A 26675-nucleotide genomic window follows, 5' to 3' on the forward strand; every position below is an offset into this window, starting at 1 on the left:
ATATATTGCTTATCAGCAGCATAACATTTGTAATACGTCTAAAGACTTACTCAAAAGTTTTCTCCAGAGTCATTCTCTTGTTGATAGCCCTATCAAAAAGGAATCGTGAAAGGTTGATATTGGCTCTGCTTTTCCAAGAACAAGATCCTTTTAGTGAAAACACTTAAATGGGCCAAGAGATACAAAATATCTTGAAAACGTACAGAAGTAACTATTCAGTGCTGACCACCTTATGGGGAGTTATCTGTACAGCACATCTGGCTTGTTGGGGGTGGAAGAAGGGTGAAACATATTGGTGGCTTGCAGTATATCTCATGATTCATCTCCTAATGGAGACCTATTTGTAGGTTGTGATGCCAATATAGACGGATAGGAATTGGATGATGTCTGGTCATAAGGCTGGAAAACTTCTAGGTTATATGGCATTCCTTTAAATAGCAAAATTAATTTGTTTAACTGATGGCGAGACAGAACGGGGATCAAATCAAATCATTTGTCATCAAGTTTGAATTTTCATATTTGGCAAGATGCACCACTTGTGTGAAAACCAAGGTAGCCATATCAATGATGATTAGGATGACTGCACCTTTTTGGCATGAAACCTAATGGTAAATTGTTCAGGTTTCCTTATCTGCTGTTGGAAATATTTCAGAAAATACAGAATATTCTTGGAAATTTCTGTCAACCTTTTTGTAAAACCTTCTTAGGACTTTCAAGTAGTGAATTCACTGTTAAAGATTTACTTGGCTTCATGAATGATCCCACAAACCCAAGTTCGACATAGCTCCTTTGCCGAATTAATTTTCCACTGCTGTTTAAAAAGTATTCAAGGCTGAATTGACTGGAATCAGCTGCTGAATTACTTCAGAAAATTCTTTGCTGCTATCTTAGGACTGTAAGCGCACAGCATTATGACCTGGCTGCTGCAATACTAATATTCTGGTGGGCTATGTATAGCTATGTTGCCTACATGTGTGCATGGCTACACATGTCCAGATATGTAAAATAATTCAAAATTATCGATTCATATGCATGCTTAGAACAAGAATAACTAGCAGACACACATCTAACCTGTGGAGTAATTGCTAAACTAGGTACTAACAATATAACCTAATGGGTCCGACTATGAAAACATAATCTTTGCTAGATTGAAACTTTTGTTAAATTTGATAAGTTCATTTTTGCAACTCTATCCAAAATTTTAAGGTCTTATTTGTTTGCTTAAAATGCCCGTTATGCCCAAAATGGGCTAAGGTGGTCATTTGTCACTTAGCATTGTGAAATGTAAGGGATGAAATGTAAGTTTTATCCCAACCATTCTAGAACTTTGATGCATTATTATGAGAATTTCACCTCTGGTTATTTCCTTTGAATTCCTTCACCTTCATGTTGCCACATGTTTCCTTCACAGTCACATTGCCTTTAAATTGTAGTCTCTATTTTTCACTTGGCAAGCCCCTTGTGATTATGACTTTGTTTTTCTCAATCATTGTTATGCTTGAAACTTTGCTTGGTGAGGGGAAGCCTCCATGTGGTTGAATGATCAAGGGCTTAACCAGGAGATAGTATGGAGTCACCGAGCTGCCAAATTGTTGAGTGTGCAGGTTCCTACACAAGGTAGCAAACCATGTGGGACCTGAAGAAGCAGCTGATGCAACCACCAAAAAACCAGCGCGACCACCTCCTGAAAGCTCCCCTTACATTAGATGCCTGTGATGCTGAGCTCCGACAACACTCTGATACCCTATCATCTGGTCACCATCAGCCCCAATGTAGTTGCCTTACCTCTCCACCACCACTCCCCTGCCTTCAGCGTGAGGCGCTCCCTTCTATCCAAGCCATGTTTACACACCATACATGGATGCACCTTCAGTTTCCTCATCAATCTTGGCAGCTTTTGTCCGATTGCTGCTCTGTTAATTAGGTCATTACCACCCTCTCTGAGGAGGAAGACTGGTTTCACAGTGAGTGATTCTTGCACATGTGCCATCCATGTCATATATTTCAGATTTGCTGTTTTTAATTCCACATATAGATGATTTGCTTATTATTTGGATCAATGCTGTCCAAATTGCAGCATTACAGCATCATTTCCAGCAACCACTTGCTGTCATTTATGTTGGTGTTCTTCGCCCACTTTTGGCTCCCCAATTTGTCACCATCGAGGGGGGCATACTTCCATCACCAACAAAGTATTCAGCTGCCCAATCGAGCATCATAATTGACATCCCTCTTGTGATCATTGGCAAACAGCAAAGAGTGTCTTCACTTACCTCAAGGACACCAAGGATTTAAGCCTTTTCTTCAAGGCTATTTATTCACTTATGCATGGATTCATGGATTGTGATTGAGCTGGTTATTTAGAGGACATTTTGATAGATCTTTTTATGAAGGGGGGGTCCAAATCCATCCCGGAAGAGACAGTGGTACCGTCCTCGTATGTTATAGTATACTGTGCAAGTGCATATGTAGTGCTTCTCCATCTCAGGCTCTTGACCACAAAGCTGGCAAGTCCTATCCTCTGCTAGGGTATTTATCCATCTACCTGTCTCCATCTGGAGCCTATGTGAGGAGGTGAGAATCTGTCCGATAGCAACCTGTACGCTATGGGAGAGATGGGTGTCCATATATGCTGGCTGAATAGTGAAACCATCATCAGAGAGGCACAAGGAATGACTCCTGTAGAACTCCATCCTCGATCCTAGAGGGAGTGGTGGGTGGATCCATGTCCTTGCCGTCTCAATCCTCAAGATATTAGCTCTGATCACCTGGTTCAACTCTGATCGGCTGAGAGAAAGTGTAGGGAAGTCAAGGCTATAATCCAAAGGTGGAAGACGGTCAATATCCAAACCATGTAGGCTCATCCAAATAGCCATCTGTGAAAACCAACAATTCTTCTCGCCTCCTGTTGCTAGTTGTCTAGATGAGGTTAGTGCCAATCTAGAGTATCTATGGCGTGGAAGTTCCCATAGTCTGTGCCAAAAGGTCACTGCCCTGAAGAGTGCCTCCATGACTCTCGGTGTTGCCCCTAGCTTTGCTCTGACAATGGGGTGTGGGGTGGAGGGCTTACTCCTAATCATCCGTGCTATCATCATGATCAATGGCCTTTCCATGCTATCCTAGCCATCATAATAATCCCTCTCTACTCCAATCTGATCAATGAGTGGGCTAAGGCGTCTATGGTACAAGCTGCAACCCCATACCTCTGCTCCATATAGTAATGTAGGTGTGACTAGGGTGTCAAACAACCAAAGTTTGGTGCAGGGCTCCTGGAAGTGTATGTGAGCACATTGACTCTCAAGTGCCCCTAGTGCTGCGTATCCACGTGCCAGACGTGCCTCTGACGCCCCTCTCAACGAAAAACGTCCGATGCACTAGAATGCTGAATACAAAGGAGTGGACTGATCAGTCCTTGCATGCAGCTTGAGGCATCAATGAGGGCATCCGATGAGGCTGAAATGATGACAATATCATTGATGGTGATGGAGACGGAGACGGAGAATATACAGCTTGCTGTCCAGGCTGAAGATGGAGAAGTTTGTAGCCACTTGATGGAGCACTTGTGAAGTAGAGGAGTGAAGGATCTCCCAGCTAGTGGGAACAGCTATAAATAGCCTAATATGCTGGAAACTGGCCAACCAGCAATAAATAAGGTGATAAATGCTGTCTGACCTGCATAAAAATGCTAACATGACATTGAGTTGTTGGCGACTGTTGATGTGGCAACAATAAATGCTGGTATTGCACAATAAATGTTGATGTGGTAGTCCATAGCCATCTAGGGGTGTACAAGTGCCGGATACCGACTAAAAGAAGAAATGTAGACTCTAGGACCATCAAAGTAAATGATAGACATGTTAGAGCTCCTATTATCCCTGTCTGACTCTGAGGTTCATAGGCACGAGATGAAAAACATGATTGCTAACACCCCCTCTCAGATCTTGGATGGGATTGAAGGCTAAAGAAGATGTGGATCCGAGGATGATAAGAAGAGTGCCAGTGCTGATGGAAGTCCATCGATATAGACCATTGATGAAGAAGCTCCTCATGATCTTGGGAATCCCCCTCTGAAACACTAGTGGCTGGGGAATCCACAACCGCATCATTGAGATCACTCGCCTTTGAAAGGGATGGGGGGTACGAGGGAACCAATGGAGGAGAGTGTGGGGGATGGGAAAGAACTTGTGGAATAGATAGTGCACAAGTGTGAATGGCTGTAGCAATAGACAATTTCCTCAGAGGACCTTGCATAAGGGAAGGGGAATGGAGCTTGTAGAGCTTGCTTTCTTGCCACCCTGTTGCTAAAAAAACTCGTGAAGAAGAATCCTCAATAAACACGGCCTACTCGGTGAAGACAACCTAGGTACCAAGTCTAGTCAAGCCATAAACTGAGAGGAGTGGAAAGCCCAAGTTTGGAACATGTAGGACTTCCAAAATGGAGCTAGAGGAACGACCTAGCGATAATGGCAAAGTGCCAACACCACTAATAAGCACCGAACAAATGTCACTAGTAGTGACTAAATCCTCAAATGGACGAAGATCTTGTAGTATATCATCTCGTGGAGTCATATGTCTCGAAGCACCGTTGTCAATGAGCCAAGGGCTCTCAGAAGACGAGACAATCAGTAAAGAAGGCTTCTCCAACCCATGATATGAAGGAACACGGACTCATGGGTACTAGCTAGTGTGGAGGTAGAGGAAGGCTTGGATGATGTAGCTCCATGCTTCGCTCCTGGGATGAAGGCGAAGATACTTCTTGGGGACTTATTACAACACTTCTCCTCCCTTTTCACAGTGTGCGCATCAAGGCTTTTGTGAATTTGTGTTAGAGCATGAAGAATGCTCCTATGTCTCCTTCTTTGGCTTGGCCTTTGTTTTCTCCTTCTTCTTCTTCCCTCCTCTTGTACTTGTTGTAAAAGCTTTCACGACGTTGGATTCACTGGCTACCTCTTTTCAAACTCTTGTCATGCTCTAAGACAAGCAAGGCAAGCTCCTCCCATAGAGGTCTTGCAAGTCCTTGATGTAAGAAGATTGGTGTAGAAGACATCATATTTCAGAGATGGCAAGTGAGTCAAAAGAATCATAGCCATATCCTTCGAAGAGATGATCTTGCGGAGCGAAGAAAGCTCATCTTGTTAGCAATCTGGTCAGCTCATGTGTGAGTCTAGTTCATGTTGACATTTCTAGGCATTTTGTGCTGGCCAACCAACATTAAATGCTGGCTGACCTGCTGCCAGTTATGGCATATTTTGTCCTTTATAATTAGGCTCCCCCTCCTTAGTTAGTCATTATCACCTATAAGTTCTATTGGAGAGAGGGAGTTGGTGCCAATGCTTACTCAGCAAGTGACTCACTGTTGTACGCGGCTATCTTGTGTTTGGTATATGGATTCTATTTCTTGAGCATTCTTTTGAGTTTTCTTCTTTGCAGTGTTCTTCAGTGTTTTTCTCTTCTGTTCTTGGGTTTAGCAGTTTATTTCAGCATCTGTTTATGCTTTCATTTTTGCAGCCACCTCTGACATGGTATCAGATTTCAGGATCTACACTCCCCCGGCTGTTTTTTGCTGATTGCAGGTCTTCTATTGCTGATTATTGATTCTCTTTGTCTGTTGCAGCTGGGCGACCAGTTTTAGAGACGTTTCAACCATTAGAAATTTGTGTTTGGCTGCTGTGTTCATCTCCCAGGCTGCATGATTGCATTTAATGCCAAAGCTGCCTGCGTCTTCTGAAGCTTCTATTTGTCTTCTCTTCTCTCTCTCCTCTTCCTATTTTCTCCAGATGGCTCCCCCATGCTGTTCTACCAATGACAAATTACATGGTCTTGATTACCTAAGATGGATTGCTGTTATGAAAGCATGGTTTGTGCAGAAGCGGCTTTGGTACATTGTGTTTGGAGCTTGTGAGCATCCTACTCCTCTTCTAGCTGATTTTGATGAGGAAAATTATGAAGTTGTGCTCACATGGGATACGAATGATGTTCGTGCATATTTTTCTCTTATTCGTTGTATCTCTAAAGAAGTCCTTCCAATGGTCACCTCTTGCAAGACCTCTCTAGCAATTTGGGTGGAGCTTTTGATGTTGTACGAGGCTCCTTTGCCTATGCGTGCCATTGCCCTTTATGGCCAAACTCCAACAAACGAAGTTTGAGCCGAAGGACCCTATTCAATCGTTCTTACTTCATGTCACTCAGCAACAAAACTAGCTTCAACACATGTAGTTCGCTCTTCCAAAGGCTCATCTTTTGGGGACTGAGCTCTACAAGCTCTCTTCGGAGTTTGATGGAGTTGCCAATGCTTTGAGGGCTCAGACGGCATTGACACTCCTCAATTTTCTATAGATGTCCTCTATGTTGCTTGAGCATGAGATGTCTTTGCGGTTACAAGGAGGTTTCCATTGTAGTCAAGTGGCTCTATTGAGGCCCTTACAGCTTCAGGTGATAGGAAGAAAGTTGAAGGTCCAGTATTATCACTGTAGTAAGAAGGGACATTTGCGCAAGGATTGCAAAGAGTAGTTGCTTCGACATAGAAGTAGGATACAAACTTTGTGTCAAGAAATGACCTAGCAACTAGAAAGAGAGTAGAGGTTTGTAGGGAGAAACACAGAGTGTGTACGACAAACACTGAGAAGAGAAGAGAAACTCAGATGAACAAGATAATGAATGACTGAAAAAATGAAATCAATCTGATACAAGGGTGTCGTAGCACGAAAGATGCCCTGGAGTAGGGAGATTGCCAAAGAAGCCTTTGAGTTTGCAAACGCAAGGATGATGAGGTGTTGCTTGGAGCAAGGAGATTGTCGAAGAAGAGGAGCCTCTGAATCTGAAATGCTAGGATGATGATTGGTCACTTGGACCAAACAAACTGTTGTTGGAGAGTGAGAAGCCTTTGATGATGATGACACCAGCTGGAGGTGTAATGCTTGATGGAAGGGGAGCAACTAGAAACCAAAACGTAAGTGTATGGAGCTTGGAAAATTGACACTAAGTTGATGATGAAGATGCTAGGTGAATGAGGTGTCAAGAAATACTCTGACATAGAAACACAAATAACAATTGTACGATAAAGCACAAACTGATAAAAGAACACAGTTAGGGTTAGGGCAACTCAGAGACAATGAACACTGAAAATAACTGAAGTGATATAACTGCTGAATATACAATGCTCATGCAGCAAACACACTATGCGGTGAATGAATAGTGAACCTCAAGCTCTTGTATCTCAAGGATCGGGGCAGGGGTAATGAGCTCGAGAGTGTCGTACTCGGAACAGATCCCGAATTGCAACAAGACAGTCTCTGGATGTTGAACACCAACAAACGCAACAGTGAGAAGTTGGATCTGATGGAGACAGCAGTGAGGAGAGAGAAAGACTAAAAACGTAGGTTGGAGGAGAGGGAAAGACTAAAAACGTAGTCAGGCAGCTTGTAGGAGAGTGAAAGACTAAAAACGCAGCTTGCAAGAGAGAGAAAGACTAAAAATGTAGGTAGGACAGTCTGCAGGAGAGAGAAAGACTAAAAACGTAGGTGGGACAGCTTGCAGGAGAGAGAAAACTGCCAAATGCGGGCAGGACAGCCTGCAGGAGAGAGAAAGACTAAAAACGCAGGCAGGTAGTACGGCAACAAGTTTGTGCAGGAATAACAGTTGCCTGGCTGGAATCAGCTCCAAACTATGAGAAGAGGGCTGGAAATCAGGCGCCAACTGATATAGACAGCAATGGATAGCTTCGGCTGAGATGTCCTCCACAAATGGGGTGTGGGCAGCAAGCTGAAACACCTGAAATCTGCAAAAGCTAGATTGAGGGCTGAATGGAGGGCAGCATACGTATTTATAGAAAGTTTGGGCCCTCCCAAGTGGGTTTGTGCTTATGGGACACAAACTCTCTAGGATTGCGTTTCTTTTAAATAAATAAGGTTTCTTCATTAATTAAGCAAGTTTTGGGGCTGTTTAAGTAAAGCTAATGCATTTTTAGCTCAACACCCCCTCTCAGGCCCAACAACGGTGCCACGAGAAAGATCTTTTCCCCCAAGGCATCCCACCTCAAAGTAGCTAGAGCATTGGACAAAGGGTGCGCGTCGGCTGCCCAGTGGCCTACTAAGACTACAGAGACGATGGGTATCTTACCAAGGGAGCCCAAGTGATCACCCTAGAGAGGACAGGGCATTGGACAACGGGTGCACGTCGGCTACCCAGTGGCCTACCAAGCCCTACAAAGGCAGATGGAATCAGCTATGGATTGCTATTTTTTTTGTTGAATTTGATAGATTTAGCATTTAGTAGAGGTTCAAATCAGTTTTCGTCCTATTGAGTATCCGTGCCCCAAACAGGAGAATGATAAGGATGGTTAAGACCCAAGACCTTCAGAAAACAAGCATACTGTCTCTACCATTACTGGGTGTCAATGAAGAAGAATAAGGTGAAGGTGTGGATATAGCAAATATGTGAAGCAAGTAAGACAAGCGAAGCAAGCAAGCAAGCAAGCTAAGGAAAAACTAACTTGGAGGCTACCATGGAAAATGCCACGAATATGGTGGATCGAGAGCCGACCACTCTAAAAGACTGAAAATGGATAAATACGCACAAATGCATGTTTACATGAACAGAATACCAATGCATGGGGTAATGCAAAGGGTGATGTAAGATGTCATGCTCATGCGAGATGCAATGCAACAGTGCCACTTTGACAGTGCCCTCGCAGGGGAATTGTTCACTTGCCCAAGCGCCCTTTTACAATCAGATCATCTTGACAGTGCGGATGAAGTTACAAATGTCCATAATACAATACAAAAGAATGAATGTCTAAAAAACTGTAAGCATCATCACTGTCACTGGTAAGAGTAGAAGCCGCCTCCTCTCAAACTGGAAGGGAAAGCAAGAGGGAAGCATCCTCTTCCCGTCAAGCTGAAGTAGGGGAGGGTGTATCCAAACCGATTCTAGGTAATAGGTGCTAAAGTACTGGTTGGTTGACTGCTTTGGTCAAAATATTTGCAGAATTGTCGGATGTAGGCATAAACTCTAGGCTGATAGTGCCTAGCTCAACTTGCTCTTTGGAAAAACGGAAGTGGACTCCCACATGCCGCGAGCGTGGTGTAATGATCGGATTGCTTGCAAGGGCAATGGCACTCTGGTTGTCGTAGTAGACAACGGTGGGAGAATCGCATGGGAAATGAAGTGCTGCCAGTAAACTCCTCAGGTAGATGGCCTCGGTGGTGCCATCGAAGAGAGCTTGGTACTCAACCTTGGCCGTGGAAGCTGCTACCGTCTCCTGCTTACAACTGGACCAAGAAATGGGAGCCGTGCCCAAGGTAAAGAGGTAGCCGTCATGGGAACGTCGGGTGTCGCGATCTCCTGTCCAATCAAAATCAGTGTACCCCTACAAACATAAACCAGAACCATATGTCAGGCCATAAGAAAAAGTACACTGTAAATAACGCAACACACGAAGATATGCAATCCAATGTGACATCCTAGGTGTTGTGAAATATTGACTGAGTATGCCAACTGAGTAAGCTAAATCTGGCCTAGTATGAATTAACCAAATAAGTTTTCCTACAACAGAGCGATAGGTATGTGCATCGAAGGGTTGGCCTAGGGTATCCTTCCACAAGTGGACAGTAGGATCAAGAGGCGTGGCCACTAGTCGTGTTTGAGCCATGTTTGATTCGAAGTATGTTGTTCCACGAGCTGAAGTGCGTACTTCTGCTGTGACACAAAAATACATCCCCCAGAACGATCTACCTCCATCTCCAAAAAATAAGAGAACAAACCAAGGTTTGTCATTTCAAAAGTAGCACTAAGCTTTGCCTTGATGTTTGCTATGGCAATAGAATCAGAGCCTGTGATGAGTAAGTTGTCAACGTATAGCAGGATATAGCTGACCCCCTCTGTAGTAGATTAAATATATAAGTTTGGGTCATAAGGGGTAGAATGATATCCATGAGTCTGTAAGAACTCATTCATCCTATGGAACCAAGATTGCGGTGCTTCCTTCAACCCATAAAGAGCTTTTTGCAAGCGGAATACCTTATCCCTCGGGTTCCTTGAAGGAAAGCCCGGTGGCTGCTCCACATAGACTTCCTCCTCCAAATAACCATTCAGGAAGGCACTCTTGATATCCATTTGATATATTGGCCAACCGTGGTAAGCGGCTAGTGCGAGACGTAGCTGGAAAGATATCAACTGCGCAGTTGGAGCAAAGGTTTCTTCATAATACTATGCTTCTGTCGAAACCCTTGCACGATAAGGCGAGCCTTGTACTTATCTAAAGTCCCATCAGCTTTTAGCTTGGTCATGAAAATCCACTTTATCTTGATGACTTTCTTGTGGCTTGGACAATCCACCAGTGTCCAAGTCTCATTTTGGTCAATACTCTCTAGCTCCTTCTCCATGGCCTCTTGCCATTGAGGGTGCTGAAGAGCCTCCTACCATGTATCCGGCTTAGAATGCGTTATGCAATTAGTTGTAAACAATGACACAAATGAAGCATGAGGAGCAAATTGGGTAGATCTTCGAGGTTCCTCCGGAGTGGAATCCGGTGGTAGGATCCCCAAATCCCGCATGGTTTGCTAGTACTAGCGAGGTAACGGGTCTTGAGGAGGGGGACTTGGGGGATGAAGAATCTGCAAGAATGTCAGGAGTGGGAAGTAGACCAGGCTCAGGAGAGGCACGATCTCCGATGATGTGGAAAGAGGAATAGGATCGGAATCCAGTGCAGAGGATTGTATGATATCCCTCTTGTAAAAAATGACGTCCCTCTTAATGATCACCTTGTTTGTCCGAGGATTGAATAAACGATAGGCTTTCGCTTCAAAGGAATATCCGACAAAAATAAGGAGATTAGCTCGGGGAGTGAGCTTTCCTATCTTATCATCAAGCGTGAGTGTGTAGGCACGACACCTGAAGACTTTGAATTGGGAAATGACAGGCCGAGAGCCAAAAAGTGCCTCATATGGGGTCTTTTGAAGAAGAGCCGCAGTCGGGTACATGTTGAGGATGTACACTGAAGTGTTAACAGCCTTGACCCAAAGGGGTTTAGGAAGCTCTGTTGCGAATAGCATAGAGTGTGCCATTTTCAGGACTGTCCAGTTCCTACTCTCTACGGATCCATTCTGAGAGGGGGAATTAGTAGAGGTGAGCTGGTGAGAGATGCCATGCTTCAGTAGAAACTTGGAAAACTCGTGGGAGATAAACTCACTACCGCTATCACTTCTCATGCAACCAACACGATGACCAGTCTGGTTATGAACCAGCAGCACTCAAGCAGAAAATTAGTTGAGGAAGTACACCCACATGTATTGAGAATGATCATCCACGATAAAAAAGAAGTACAACGTGCCATTCAAGGTAACAATGGATGTCGGTCCACAAAGATCAACATGAATCAATCTAAGAGGCTCCTTAGCATGACGTGTGGACTGCTAAGGAAATGAGATACGGTGTTGCTTTCTGAGCTGACAAGCTTTACAGACATCGCAAGCTAGTTTTAGGTGGGGAAGACCCTTAACCAGTTGACGGTGGGATAACTCATAAAGAGAGTCATAACCAATATGCCCTAAGTGAAATTGCCAAAGACGCTCATTGTTCGTAGGCTTCCGAGACGTGCCTAATGTGTGGAAGCTGTGGAACATGGAGCCCTCGACTGTCGGCTTGGTCAGAAAGTGTGTCATGTGGTAAAGGCCATTAGGTTGTGCCTCACTGTGAGCAATAATTAAACCAGTCTGAGAGTCAAGGATCTCGACTGTGGTCGCTGTAAAGAAAACTGCTCGCCCCAACTGGCAAAGTTGGTGAACAGATAACAAGTGCACCCCAAGCTGGGGACATGGTAGACATTGTCCAACGGAGCCAGATCCAGACCCTTGTCAGTGGCAAAACTGATGCTACCTTGAGCTGAATCTCGATCGAGGAGTTATTTCCTATGCGGATCTGCTTGGTTGCAGGAGCTCGTGAACGGAAAATGTTTGCTATAGGAATTATATGATGTGTAGCTTTACTGTCCATAATCCAAAGAGGAGTTGGAAGTGCTCGGTTGTGACAAGTGGCCCTCTTCGGTAACCTCGTCGGGAGGCAACTCACAGATGTGGACGAGACTTGCAATTGATGTCTCTATGGAGACGATATGGGCCTCTGCAAACCTGTTAGACAAGCCCTTTGGAGTTGAGAACGTTATCGACTGAGATGGCTGAGCGGTGACAGTATGATTTTGACCTTTAAACTCCCCCTTGCCATCACCCTGCTTCCCCTATTGGGGCTCCACTACGTCGTCGGAACTTTGTGGAGCAAGCTGTTCTGCCCACTCTCGCTTGGTTCTCAGCATAGGTTGTTCTGGAGACTGAATTGGTGTTGATGTGTTCGAAGTCATTTGAACTACTGTTGTTCTTGCTTCTTGTGGAGAGCTTTCAGATCAAAGGCCTAGGTTTCTTAGAGAGTACCAGGTTCTGGTACCATGTAAAGAAACTCTGACACAGAAACACAAATAACAATCGTACGACAAAGCACAAACTGTTAAAAGAATACAATTAGGGTTAGGGTAACTCAGAGACAATGAACACAGAAAATAACTGAAGTGATATAATTGCTGAATATACAATACTCATGTAGCAAACACACTATGCAATGAATGAATAGTGAACCTCGACGGTTTCTCAGAGAGTACCAGGCCTTGGTACCATGTAAAGAAATACTTTGACACAGAAACACAAATAACAATCATACGACAAAGCACAAACTGATAAAATAACACAGTTAGGGTTAGGGTAACTCATAGACAATGAACACAGAAAATAACTGAAGTGATATAAGTGCTGAATATACAATGCTCATGTAGCAGACACACTATGCAATGAACGAATAGTGAACCTCAAACTCGTGTATCTCAAGGATCAAGGCAAGGGTAATGAGGTGGAGAGTGTGTCGTACTCCGAACGAATCCCAAATCGCAGCAAGCTAGCCTTTGGATGTTAAACACCAGTAAACGTAGTGGTGAGAAGGTGGATCTGATGCAGACAGTAGTGAGGAGAGAGAAAGACTAAAAATGCAGGCATGACAACTATTGTGCTTCTTTTAAATAAACAAGGTTTCTTCATTAATTAAGCAAGTTTTGGGGCTATTTAGGTAAAGCTAATGCTTTTTTAGCTCAACAGGAGGATCTCCAAGCAGCCAAACGCAGGGAGACTGATGCTTGAAGGGTGGAAGCTGACGCTAGACAAGTGGATGTTGATGCCGAGAGGGGGTGAGCACTAAATGCAAGAGGGAAAGGCTCAAGGAAGGTGTCATGTGTTTGTGGGAAGGAGCAGCAGAGAAGGAAGCCATTGCCACCATAAATGCAACCCAAGGACGTTGGAGATTGGTGCTTGGCAACAGGGATGGAGATGGTGGAAGGAGAGGAGAGAGAGACGATGGTCCCATGAAAAGAAGTGAGTAGTATGTGAATGAATGGGTGGTGCCGTATATATAGGCACAAATAGTCTGGAGTCTTGCCCATTGAAGTCTCTTGAGAGGCGCTCTAACTCTCTCAGAAGGCCCTAAAAGCCTTTTTGGGGCTGGAAATGGAGACCAAAAATGGGAATGAAGAAGGGAAACTGTACGGAATGATGTTGTTTTTCAACACTCTGCCGAATCATTCGCTTTCTCAGACTTTGACTGAGATCCTTCGGCCAAGGCCAAGGCCAAGGCACGGACAAGGGCATCTTCTTCGGATTGAGGGAAGGGGTTGGTAGCCCCTTCTTTTTCTTTCCAACCCAAGTGATGCTGTCATCCCTCATGACTCCTTAATGCTAGAGAGAGTGTGAGAGGGTGGTGAGGTGGGGGAGATGAGCCTCATCTATACAGGTATACAAGTGTATAGGTTCCAGATAGGGATGTTCCTAATGCATCGACTGAAGTCTGGAAGGTTCAAATCCTGGAGTTGGGATCGACATTTAGGTTTATGTTAGGCTGTTATTTGATAGAGAGTGAGATTGGCTACTAGTCAGAGCTCACATGAGGGGACACTTTGGTGGTCTTGGCCAAAGGTGGGGAATCCATGGTCACATATGGTCAGAGGTATTTTTTACACGATTGTCTTATATGCTATTGCGAGACATTGTTGACAAAGACAGAGATCTGTTATGATTCTTCTCTATTTTTAGGTCCTAGTATGATTGACATCGACTGTCAAGTTCTCTTCGAGACACCTTGGTGGTGGCTTGCTCACCCACTACTTGGGTATCCATGGTTCAATGTTGGTGGTTCTTGGTTGTATGATAAATTATTATCATTGTATCATTAAATTGTGTATCAGATCACCCATGATTTGAGAGAGGGTGCTAGCAACCTGGTCAACTAATGTGTGAATCTAGTTCATTCTTGACATTTCTAGGTATTTTAGGCATTTTATTGTGGCCATTATGATATTTATTTGAGCATTTTATGCTGGTCGACCAGCATTAAATGCTAGCGAGTTTTATTTTATTATGAAAAGATACTTTGTGTCTCATTAGTACATAAGTGTGGCATTATTCATTGTGATCGCCTTGGGCATTGTGTTCTCTCTTACTCGTTAATACATCTCCGTTTATTTTGTGATTGAGTTATTGTGCATCGATTCGTTAATTCATTATCTTTCATTCTTTGTTAATTAATCCCGCAATTACTTCACTCTTGGGCTAACAAAAACTATCACATGCAATGGCTGAAATTGAAAGCAAGTTTTTCTTTATGCCATGCACATATAAAACCTTTTCAAGCATGATAGTTTTGACATCTACTGCATTAATGGGAAACTGTGCAATGCCTTGGATTGCATACGAAGGATTGTTTGCATATACTATGGATCCCTTCTTTTGTACATTTGTATATGATACAAACAAGTCACAAAAGGATGTTATGTGCTTGGAGACATTGCTGTCAAAATACATGTATTGCTGTTTTTAGTCACACTAATAAGGCATGTGCATGTCACGAAGGATCATATGAACAATGCACAACAAAAGCATAAGATTGACTAATGTCTAAACTTGCTAAATGTGTTGTTGCATGCTTTGTACTTGTTGAATTTTCAGCAACAATCATGCCTGATTACTTCCTTTTTTCACTTGTGATCCTTTTTCTGCATTCCTCGATAACATGGCTCTTTTTTTTGCGCAATAAGTGCATCTCTTTTTCTTAGTAGTCTCATCCTTGGTGCTTAAACAGTCCGTGGAAGAAGATGATTTGCCTTTACCCTTTGAGTTTGATGGCTACCATGACTTCCTTTTGTTCCTATGATTGGCTGCTAATGCTTGATTTTCCATACTTATGTCAGAGCGATTCACTTGTGATTTCTCTTGCAATAACAATGATAGCAATGTATCAAATGTGTATCTATCAGCATCTCCTTTTGCAAGTGAAGTGTAGTAGTGAAACTCAGAAAAGTGTTAGGTTGGCTAGCCAAGACTATAGAAACAAAGGAGACTTCAAGAATTATCTCACCAATATTTGTAAGCTGCTCTATTATCTCCTTGACACGTATAATGTAGGCATCCATTGAATCATTCTGTCATGTGCTTCATCTCAAACTGTTTGCACAAATAGGCTATACGAGCCTCATTGCACACTTGATAGAATGAAGCAAGCTTATCCCAAGCATCATTGGCCGTTGTGCACAACCAAATATATAGAATAACCTTTTTTTTGCATGAGAGTGCAATCAAAGCATGTGATTGGGCATCTCGCCCATCTCATCTCAATTGATCAGCAATGGGAGGTGCAATAGGGGCTAGAGCGGAAGATTCACTTATGACAATGGATGAACTAGATGGACCTGCAATATTTTGTGTAGCAAGGCCTATAGGCCTAATCTTTGAACCGGATACATAACCCCAAAGCTGTTAGGCAACCAAAACATGCTTCATCATGTATGCCCACATTGGATAATTTGTGCCATCCAAATTATCACAATCCTCAAACATATTTAACAAGTCATTTTGGCCTATCATTGATTGCTGTGTAAAACCTAATTTTCACAATACCAACTGCCAAATGTATATCCATAGGTGCAACAATATGAAAAAGCAAGGTAAGGCTTAAAAAGCTTTTATTTTATATATTTTTAAATTTTCCACTCATTAATGCTTGCTTTCATGTGTGTTTTCATCTTGTGCAATATTTTATTATGTATTGATGCACACATTTTTTAAATCTTGGCTCTTACAAGAGACCTCATGTCGTCCATAACATCAGTACACATTGTCTTCAATATTTTTGTTGTGACCTTAGAGCATTGTTTGATGCTCATTGATGTGAGTGTATCACGTCCGTGTCTCTAGTAGAGCTTTGTTGGGGTTTGGAAGGATTGTTCTTTCATTGAATGCCATCTTGTTTTCTAGGTGATGCTGGTTTATCCATATTTGTTAACTATGATCTCCTTACTATAAAACAATGATTCTAGCTTAACAGTCCCTCTCTATATCACCATGGTTATTGCTTGTCTAGTACAAAACCCAATTTAGATTGAAGTATAGACTGTCACTATAATGTATCAGAGGCAATGTGTGTCTAGTATGACCATCTTTGCAATCAGTGCAATATATCAAAGATAATGCGTACCCAGTGCGATGATATCAATGCTTGTAGTCAATTATGCTGGATTTGTAGCCATTCACTAGTGCAACATGGCCGTCAAGGGAGAGAGAGCCTGTATCCACTTACAACTATAGTGCAACCATCACTGCTCGATAACCTTAGTCCTACATCATGCCATTCTTGTAGATTGTCATAGGGATGTGAATTTTTAAGATGCTTTAATCTTGCTAATAACATTTGATTAAGTTATTAATCAAATGTACAAGGTTGTTTAGCACATGTGATGCACATGGCAATTATTTGATGGTAACAAGTGAAGGACCCTGAGGATGTACTGGATATCCAAGGCAAAAGTTGTAATAAGTTATGGCTAATAGGTATTAGGTGTTACCCAGTGTCTGATTTGGGCTTAGATCAATTTATTGACCACTAATGTCAGTGGTGACATTAGAGACCAGGCATTAATTAATTAATTAATGCTAGTTTGAGGGTCAATGACTTCTTGGGGATACTTGGAAGACAAATTGGTCTAGCCAATTTAGTTATTGGTTAGTGAAATTAAAATTTTTGAGCACTAGAGTAATTATTAAATTACTTTTCAGAATTAATAATTAAAAAATTGATTTAATGAGTTGGATAATGGTGAAAAATGGGATTAGAAGATTGCCACTTGGCAAAACTTGCCCATGTAAGTGGGAAAAACATTTTTAGGGGTTGGTGGAAGTCTATTCCAGCCATTGTGAAAGAGGAAGTTGTTAGAGAGCAAGGAGACGCTGCTGATGTGATTTGTAGCCACCATGGACTAGTCCTACAGTGAGTGATAGCAATTTGGAGCCCTCCAAGAGTAGGTGATAGCAACCTAAGGTCCTTTTGGTGCAGGTGACATCGTATAAGAGGGGGCAATAAGCTTTCTGGTGGTCCTAAGCTGTAGGTGATAGCTTCCATGGCTGTTTGAGCAGGGTAATAACAAATTTTCAGCATTTCTCGCGATGTAACTCTGAAATTTCTTTCTCTACAACATTCTTTCTCATTCCCCAGCTATCTCTTAAGTTATCTTGGTATTTTCCAGCAGTTTGAGCCATCAGAGGAAGAGATTTCAGTCAATCTCTATTGTAAACCTTAATTTACAGCAGAAATTAGAGTTTTGACAACCACCTTAGGATGCATGCCTAGAATCGAGGGACTAGGACTTGAATTCTAGCAGCTGAAATCGAGTAATTTCAAGGAGATTCAAGACGCTAGCTAACCAATGTCAGATTTGGGGTTGAATTTGTCTCTCTATGAGCAGGGTGAAGGCCAATCCCCAAGCAAACCAAGGGACAAATCGGTTTGGAGGCTTATTGGTCAATTTTGATAGTAAGACGTACTTGGATTAGTAGAGGAGATGAGCGGATCTCAATTGTACTATGTAAGATAAAGAAATACCACAAGGGGCACTAATTTTGGGGACGACAGGGTGTCCAATGTCCAAGATTAAAGTGGTAAAGTGTGCATTTTTAGTTTATGTGAATTTTATGCTTGTTACAATTAGTGCTTAATAAGGTTATTTACCACCCTATCCGAAGAGGAAGGCTGGTTTCAAGATATATGAACTCAGCCCTTTGCTTCTTGCATCATGTCAATTTTGTAGATGACCGGAAGAAGTTGATAAGCTAGTTGCAAGCGGTAAAGGGCTAGGCTGATACTCCCATAAGTGAGATGGTGAGGTAGCTATTTTTAAGCGACATCTATGTGGTTAGATGTTAGGTCATATAACAAGGCAAGTGGTCTACAAAGGAAACCACAGAAAAACAGCCTTACCTTTGCCATTCTTCTATCAGTCTAGTAGACCAACAATCATTTCTTCTTCCCTTCTCTCTCCAAGTTGCAGGTATGTGAGGTGGACATGTGAAGTGCAAGTCATTTAAGTCACATTGATGGCCTAAGTAACTTGTGTAAAGTGGGTGACATTGGTAAAACTTGTAGAAAGTTATGTTGGATAGGTAGTAGGTACTTGTGGGTACTTGATGTCAGTTTGAATCAAGGCCATTAATTGGGTCATTAAATGTCCAATGGTGACGTCGTAGGACTAGATATTAATAAATAAATTAATGCTAGTCCAATGCCGATCAATGCTAGGACCAAATTAATTAATTTTTAGGAACTAAATTCTGAAAATTCAATAATTAAAGCTGGAAATTACAATTAGAAGGCTACCACTTGTCAAAATCACCCATGCAAATTGGAGGGGGGCTGTTTGGGGGACTGGATGAGGATCATTCCAGCCATTTTGAATTGTGTGGAAGTTGAGAAAGACAAGGAGAGTGCAGCTACAGTAGGTACTTCACAGCACAATTTACTTAATGCTTTGCTTATAGGCCAACCTTTCTTTCTTTGTTTTTCTCATCACATTGATTTTCTTTAATCTCAATGTATGCCAACTTTATAGCAATACAAGATAAATAAATATTGCAAGGGGGGCGAATTGTTGGGGCCAATCGGGTGTCTCGGCTGTCCAAGATTAAGCGGTAAAGTGTGTATATCTAGATTTTTGTATTTAATGCTTGTTGTGATTTGAGCTAAATCAGGTTATCACCACCCATGCCAAGAAGGAAGCCTAGTTGCAAATACTCTCTCTCTCTCTCTCTCTCTCTCTCACCCCCGCTCTTCAAACTTCTCACCATTATCACCTCTTATCATGATCTCTTCTCACCATCATGCCTTCTCATGATGCATCTCCACATGATATCTCTGTTGCAACTTGTGAGTCACCCTCAATACGTAGGATGTTTGAATGACCTTTCCTGCTCCTAAGCATCTCCACATGGTTAGCTTGCTAGACATTTCCATGTTAGCAACAATGGCACGTCATCCATGAATTAGAGGGGTCGTAGTAGATTGGGCATTCACACTTTGTAGAGCATGCCACCCATGTCCACTTGGGTGCCGTCTTGGACTTCCTTACCTTGGGAGATCCAAGGTATCATCACTAACCATCAGAGACGAGTATATTCTTTCAATTGACTCGCTGTGTTGGATCAGCCCATGATAAATATCTTTGCCTTGAGGAGAGGAACATTTCTATTGATTTGTCTTGATTGGATTGGGATCCTATGGATCAGTTGTAGGATCGTTGAGAGATCGTTTTGTACATGTTAGTAGTCTATACTTGCAGCCCTTATGACAGCATACACATATTCAGCAGTTTTCAGTTTCATTGTTGTTGAATGAAGACAAAATAGTCCAATTTACTCGATGCTTTGCTTATAGGCCAACCTTTCTTTCTTTGTTTTTCTCATCACATTGATTTTCTTTGTCATTTTGATGGGTATTAGGCTCCATACAACTCTTCTTGACAAAGTGTATTGATGTATAGTTCCTATATTTACTTTTTATTACAAATATTATTCTCTCCTGCATTATTTAGACAAATTATGGAACCATTTTAAAATTTACAGACGGACATACATGTTATATACAACATCTTTATGAACTCTAGTTTAACCTATTTATAGACGTGCAATAATGACATATATGTGCATTCATACGTATACTTACACACATTCATACATAGTTACTACACTCTATACATACACGCATACATACACACATTCATACAAAGTTACTACACTCCATACATACATACATACTACTGTTGCTGTTGCTACTTCTACTACTACTACTACTACTACTACTACTACTACTACCACCACCACCACCACCACCACCACCACCACCACCACCACCACCACCACCACCACCACCACCACCACCACTGCTGCTGCTGCTGTGGCCACCGCCGCCACCGCCCCCGCATGTGTATATAGTTGAGTGATGGCATGTACACACGTACACGCATGCATTCATAACTACCTCTCTGCATGCATGCAACGCTACATATGCTATGTGCAGAAATATATGAACATGCATCTTTTGTATGCACACATGCATGAGTACATATTATATACAAAAATATAGTGAACCATAGTATGTACTCACATATACATATGGATACTTGATATCTATGTGTTTCATTCAAGGCAATTACAAGATATATTTAGAGTTTTTTGTTTTTTAGAAGTCCAGGAATAAAAAGAAAGCAAGGTACCTTGATGGATGGTGGATAAATATGTTTTTGGCTTTTCTATTGGTGCAGGTGAGTGAAGACATTAGTAGGGGACGTGGTGGTGGAAAGGCACGCCATATGCAGTATTATGCATTTGCTGGTCGCACTGGTGCTCAAAGATGGGCTCACAAGAGTGAAGTAAGCGTTCTGTCATATACAATGTACATCTTGAATAGATTACTAGAGATTTTGAAATAACAGTGAGGAGGTTAACTATGACCTAGCATGAGTCAACTTTCTGTCACGACTTAAAATCATAAGTAATCGAAGCACGTTTCTCAAAAGATTAGCATAACTGCAACATAGACAATGGTTGCTATAATTAGATAACAGCCTTCCCCACTGCTACATGGTCACTTATATAGAAGTGCAGCAGTGTTATTTGAAACTGTGTCCTGCAATGGATTGATTGGGGGAATATCTATCTTCTGTGTATTTGTCATGATGCAGATATGTAAAACTTGAGGTCTATGATGAGATCCTGTGATGGTCTGTGTATCTGGCTGTGAAGTTGTCATTTACATAAACGATGCATGCACACAAGCTAATTTTTCATGCAAAAAACTGTAAACATCTTTGTCATTGGTTTGAGAGGAAACGATTGATTAATCGAACATTCAAAGTGCATCCAGCTAGTTGTGGCTTCCAAAAGTGATAACTTTGTGCTGTTGGGCTTCTAGCTTCCATCAAATTAAGTCGCCTAAGAATGAATATTAGGCTTGTTAGATATTTATATTTGTGGAACCTACAATTGGATTTAGGGCTAACAAAGTTGGTGGTTTCTTTGCTGATAAGCTTCTAAAGCTAGCAAACATTTCCCACCAAACATTTTGCATTTTTACTCTTGATGCATAGCTTGTGTTTGGGCTCTCTCAGTTTCTTGTGGAAGGGGGGAGGTAGCAGAAGAGAGGTTGCCACAACCTGCATTATAGTATATAAGAGGGAAGACCCATCCTCTGGATTCAGAACTGCCATTTTTTGAGACTGGTCAGCTGTGTGTGTGTGCTAGAATCATGGGCAAAGAACTAGAACAATCAAGAAGGGGTTGAGGGCTAGAAGCACCACCAGTCGTAAAGAACCTTGCCATTAGAACTTATATTGGCCAGTCTCCATTCCTCATCATGAATCCATGTGCCTTATAGTAGCCAACACTCTACTCAGATGTCACTGTTAAAGGTCTGCTTGTAGAAAGATTGACGTGCACCATTGATCAACATATAATAATAAGCAGACACCAGGCCTTTTATGCTGAAAAGTATCCCACAAAACCACAATTCGTGTGATATCCTGGGACCATAGCAGCCCACCTATTCCTTGAACAGAGAAGGAATGGAGAAAAATCTCATGAGCCTTGGGGCACAAACAAAGTGAGGGTGTCACACTGAAAAATGGTGGAGAGGTGGTTTCTCAGGCCTTAACGAAAAATGGTGCACTTTACTCCGTCCAATTTTCTGGTAACATACTAGCCTTTTGTGGTGGGGGAGAAGGGAGATGTTAAGTGCTGATAACACATTAAATTCTGATATTTTTCTAATGCATGGCATATAGGACACGTGGTTTAAAAATAAAAGAATCCAATAGCACGAGAATGCTCGGTGCTGGTCTTTAAGGAACACAATAATCTTGGTTACGAGAAATGCATGAAAAGACATGTTTTTGCACCTTCACAATGGTGGTGGTTAATGAATAAACTTGTTTGGGCACTAAGAATCATATACCATTGCATTGCATGCACAACATGGTATCACGGGATACATAACAATTGTTTTTGAAAGAAACTCAATTATCTGAAGTGTTGATTGAATGATAGAAAGATGTATCTCTATATGGACATTTTCTAAAGAGCAAGATGTACACCAAATCTACTGATAGAAAAGGATATGATATAGGTTGCTTATGCTTTTGTTTTGTTGAAATACTTGCAGGATTACCAGAGGGATTCTAAGGAAATAGAACTAATCCCACAACACAATTACAAGCTGGATGCTAACAGTATGAATGGTCGCCAAAAGGGTGAAGTGCGTATTGTTTTGAATCAATGATGAAAGTTATGGTTTCATCAAATGGAGATATTCTTTTCTCTGAGTAAACACGAATGATTTTCAGATCTCACACTTCAGAGATCAATAGCTTGTTGCAGTCTTTCAGATTAATCATTGCTAATTTAATCTTGGTTTGGACTTAGTTTTAAGCCATCTTGCATGAGAACCAACATTGCTTCTTGGTTTAGTGAACATCCTCAGTAAAACGAAAGTTACACCTTGCATGATGACTGCTTTGGTTGTCTAGAAGAGGCAAGAGGTAAAATGATTATCTCCAGCTTGAATTGATAGATTACCAACTTTCATAAGTTTACCTTTGATGGCTCAGGAAATTGAAGGAAATCACTAATCAGGTCACAATGTTCAATTTTTTGGTGTCAAAATCTTATTTATTTGTATGAGGAGCTGAAATTTAAGACATTTAACCCCTATTTAGGAAGTATGTTCATGGGCTGTCAAGTTTGCCATCATTACATTATTATTGACAACCTTATTTATATGAAGAATATTATTGACATGTAGGTGGAGTGCAGAGAGTTCCGTGAATCAATTCTGGGAGCAATGCCTCATCGCTGGGTATGCCCCTCTTTTTCTCCCTCAGATGTTCTGTCTCCCCAACTTTGAAAAGCCTCACTGCCTAAGCTCTTTTAATTTGCTTCTCCCCCACCCTGAAAAAAAAGCAGGAGAGGAGAGAGGATACTACATTTGAGCTTGCACATTTCCGGAAGCACAAAAGGAGACACCACAAACATTTACCTGGAAGGAAATCTGTTTCAGGAATTCATAAGCCAGAGGAACGACAAATGCCAGGGAAGGATACTGGGAACAAGATTGCTAATGTCCTTAGTAAGGCAGCAGACTTAGCATTGGCATCTAAGTCTGCTAAGGTATGGTACAAGTCACTGTTGATGTTCTTCATTATAGACACCTGTTTTGTGAGAGAATGAAAGTTTTAGGAGCAATATTATCATTATTTTGAATGGTTAAAAACAGATCAAAGTGCTCTAGCTCTTTTAGTAAGCAGTCTCACTATTGACATGTGTTTATAGTCTTGGAAAGGTGGATTTCCTGTTTTTGCGTTACAGGACTCTAGTTAATTATCAGCTCCCTTTGGGGGATAGCTGGAAACCTATTCTGCATGCCAGTGACACACTCAAAAGAAGGCTAAATTATTATTTAATGAATATATACAAAATGTAACCCCCAAAATGTGCAAGGGCAGCAGTATGGTGGTAGTGTCGGGGCTTGCTGACATGAAGGTCTGCTGATTTATCCTCACCTGGTGTGACTCTCTTTCATCTAATGCTTAACGGGGCACTCTTGTAACTGGTTATCAGATGGGACCAGCCATGGAATTGGGCTTCATGTCACATAGAAGGTCAATAATTAATGAGAGCTGTGTTACAATGGTGAAGTTGAGCTTCTCAAATGCTTTTGAAACAAGAGCCTTGGATTGGTCATGGTCTTAAAAGAATGAAACATGGTAAAAAGGCTTGGATGAAAAAAGTAAAATAATGAAAACTAGACCTCTACGTAAGAGCATGTAATGGGAGTACCTTTACATGTACTAATCCCAACCATAGTTCTTTTCTTTTGCATATGAATTGTTTTTCATATGTTTGAGTATGTTAAGCACGAAAAAATTTGTCATACATTGAGCAGTGTTTAAAAAAAGTGGGCTTTTGGGGAAAACCATGGTCTGACAAGGAGAGTGTGACATTCAGCAGACATGTGACAAACAAGGCATGACAAATAGAGCATTGGAGCATGCATGCATGGATACAAGTTACAAATGGAGGCTGTAAGCTCTCTTTTTTGTTTGTTTGTAATGGGCAACTGTATTTAGTACCAAGAATGAGGATCATAGATGTCTAGGGATTTCCATCCTAGAGCTCTAGAGGTGCCGCACAACATTACTATGAGACAGGAGACTGGCTGACCTAGAGCGACCTAGGCAGAGAGCTATAATGGACTTCTTCCACAAATCAGATTACACTGGCACTACTAGTTCAGTAGATACATATTCACGAACCTAACCCACGCCGTTGAGTCACACTTGTACTTTGCTGAGCATGGTGACCTCGACTACTTGGTCAGCGATTAAGGGGCCCATACTACAGTCAGATGAGAGTTATCAATGCGAGTCAGAGGAGACTCACCCCTTGACAAATCTGTAGAGTGGCCTTTGACCATGGTATAGCTGGGATCTCGTATTGACCTTTAGATTTAGAGAGGAGCTACTATAGCTGGATACCTTGTACATATAGTTTTTAGACTTAGAGATCTTTTGATGCTAGCCTTATACTAGGATGCATTTTTCTGTCTTTCATGATGAGAACACACACATACACACACACAAAAAGCAAAGTACTCAGCTCAGAGCTGAGAGCTTTTCCTCTCTGTTTATCATCCTCTTCTTCCTCTTGCTGGCCATTAACATTCTGAGGCCTAGAAGGACCCACTTCTTGGTCAAACCTAACATTCTTAGTATACTACCCATATTGCGTGCTCGTTCCAAGATTAGGTATTGCATTTCCCCCAATGCTTTGAGACCTTTAGATTGTGAAGCATCATTAAGACTTGATCCTATTACACTAGAGTATTATGACATGCTTACTCTATTGCACCCAAGTGATCACAAAATCAGTGATGAGTAAATTCATTGACTTGCACACAAGTGCCTTGGTCCCATCTACTCAAGGGAGATGATGTATCCTAGCAATGGAACTATGAAACCAACCTTCCTTCTCCGATAGGGTTGTATGTGACCTAATTTAACATAATTACAGCAAGCAATAAATCCACAAATTTGAAATTTAAGCTTTACCAAATAATCTTGGATAGCTGATACCTGATTGGCCCCAACAATTGGTGCCCCTTGCAATATTTCTTTATCTTGTATTGCTCAAAGATGAGGTATATTGAGATTTAGGGTTGATCTCCTTGAATCTTCAACACAAAGATGTTAAGCTAAAAAATGCATTATATATTGACTAGCTCTTTATTACAGTCCCAAAACATGCTTATTATCAAAAGTATCATTGAATGACCACTTTCCAAGAGAGTGTTTGCGTCCCACATGCCAATGTTAGCAGTCATGTTTGTCATGCCTTGTCATCTCCTGCCTGTGAGCCTCAGTCTGAGTCAGACGAGGACTTTAGGAGCTCTGACTTGTCTATCACTTGTTTTGACGGAGGAGGTAGCTCATTCTAGAGCACTCAGTTTATTGCATTTCAGTGCATTTTCTTCTCCAGTCGGGATTTTATGTGCATTTCCCGGGACAATTTCTGCATTCTTAAGCCTGCCTCACCTGCCGGACATTGTCCACCCTTTCCGGGATTTTTCTGAGCATTCCTGGCATTTTTACTAGCATTAAATGCTGGTCGGACATATTTATGGCCTCAAATTTCAAGTCGGCCAGTTTTTGGGTTTTTTGGCTATTTATAGCCATTTCCCACTTGGCAGTCAGTTGTATTATCATCTTCCCTTCTCCTTTGGCAGGTGCACACTCCGACTCCGTCATCTTTCTCCGTCTTCGGTGCTGCCGTCATCATCAGCCTGATCTGGTGCCCTCACTGACACTTCGGGCTGCGTGCAGGGGCTGATCAGTCCACAGTTTTGTATTCAGCATTCATTACAGTCAGTGCAGATTTTCTTCCTTCATTTTCTGCTGTCTCTCTCTCCTCCTCTGTGTTCGTGTTTTTCTTCCGTTGCGCACTCTCACATGGTATCATCGCCTGACTGAGAGCACGGAGGACCTAACCTTGTGGAGAGATACCTCACCCCTCTTCTGCTGCTGTCACCTCATCTCCAACTGCCCAGGCGGCCCCTCCAAGTGGCCATTCTTCTTGCGTTTGCTGCAGACGACTACTCCCGAGGCTGCCACGTCATCAAACGACTCCTGCTTGCGTTTTCCATCAGGCGGCCCCTCTTTCAGCTGGACACATCATCAGGCTGCGTTTTGCAGATCTGGTGGTCGTTTCCACTCTTGGTGG

General features: G+C 42.0%; 1 protein-coding gene across 1 annotated transcript in view; it reads left to right on the forward strand.

The window, feature by feature from the left end:
* LOC148030661 (FG-GAP repeat-containing protein) overlaps positions 1-26675 on the forward strand; it is a 103547-nt gene that overhangs the window by 54775 nt on the left and 22097 nt on the right. The window contains exons 6-9 of the mRNA XM_087687018.1: positions 20669-20776; positions 22564-22656; positions 23203-23256; positions 23364-23567. Coding sequence (XP_087543144.1) covers positions 20669-20776; positions 22564-22656; positions 23203-23256; positions 23364-23567 — 459 coding nt within the window. The remainder of the gene's footprint in view (positions 1-20668; positions 20777-22563; positions 22657-23202; positions 23257-23363; positions 23568-26675) is intronic.

The sequence above is a fragment of the Lygodium microphyllum genome, chromosome 10, assembly GCF_053477565.2.
Source record: "Lygodium microphyllum isolate KBCC chromosome 10, Lygodium_microphyllum_v1.1.10, whole genome shotgun sequence".
Classification (NCBI taxonomy): Eukaryota; Viridiplantae; Streptophyta; class Polypodiopsida; order Schizaeales; family Lygodiaceae; genus Lygodium; species Lygodium microphyllum.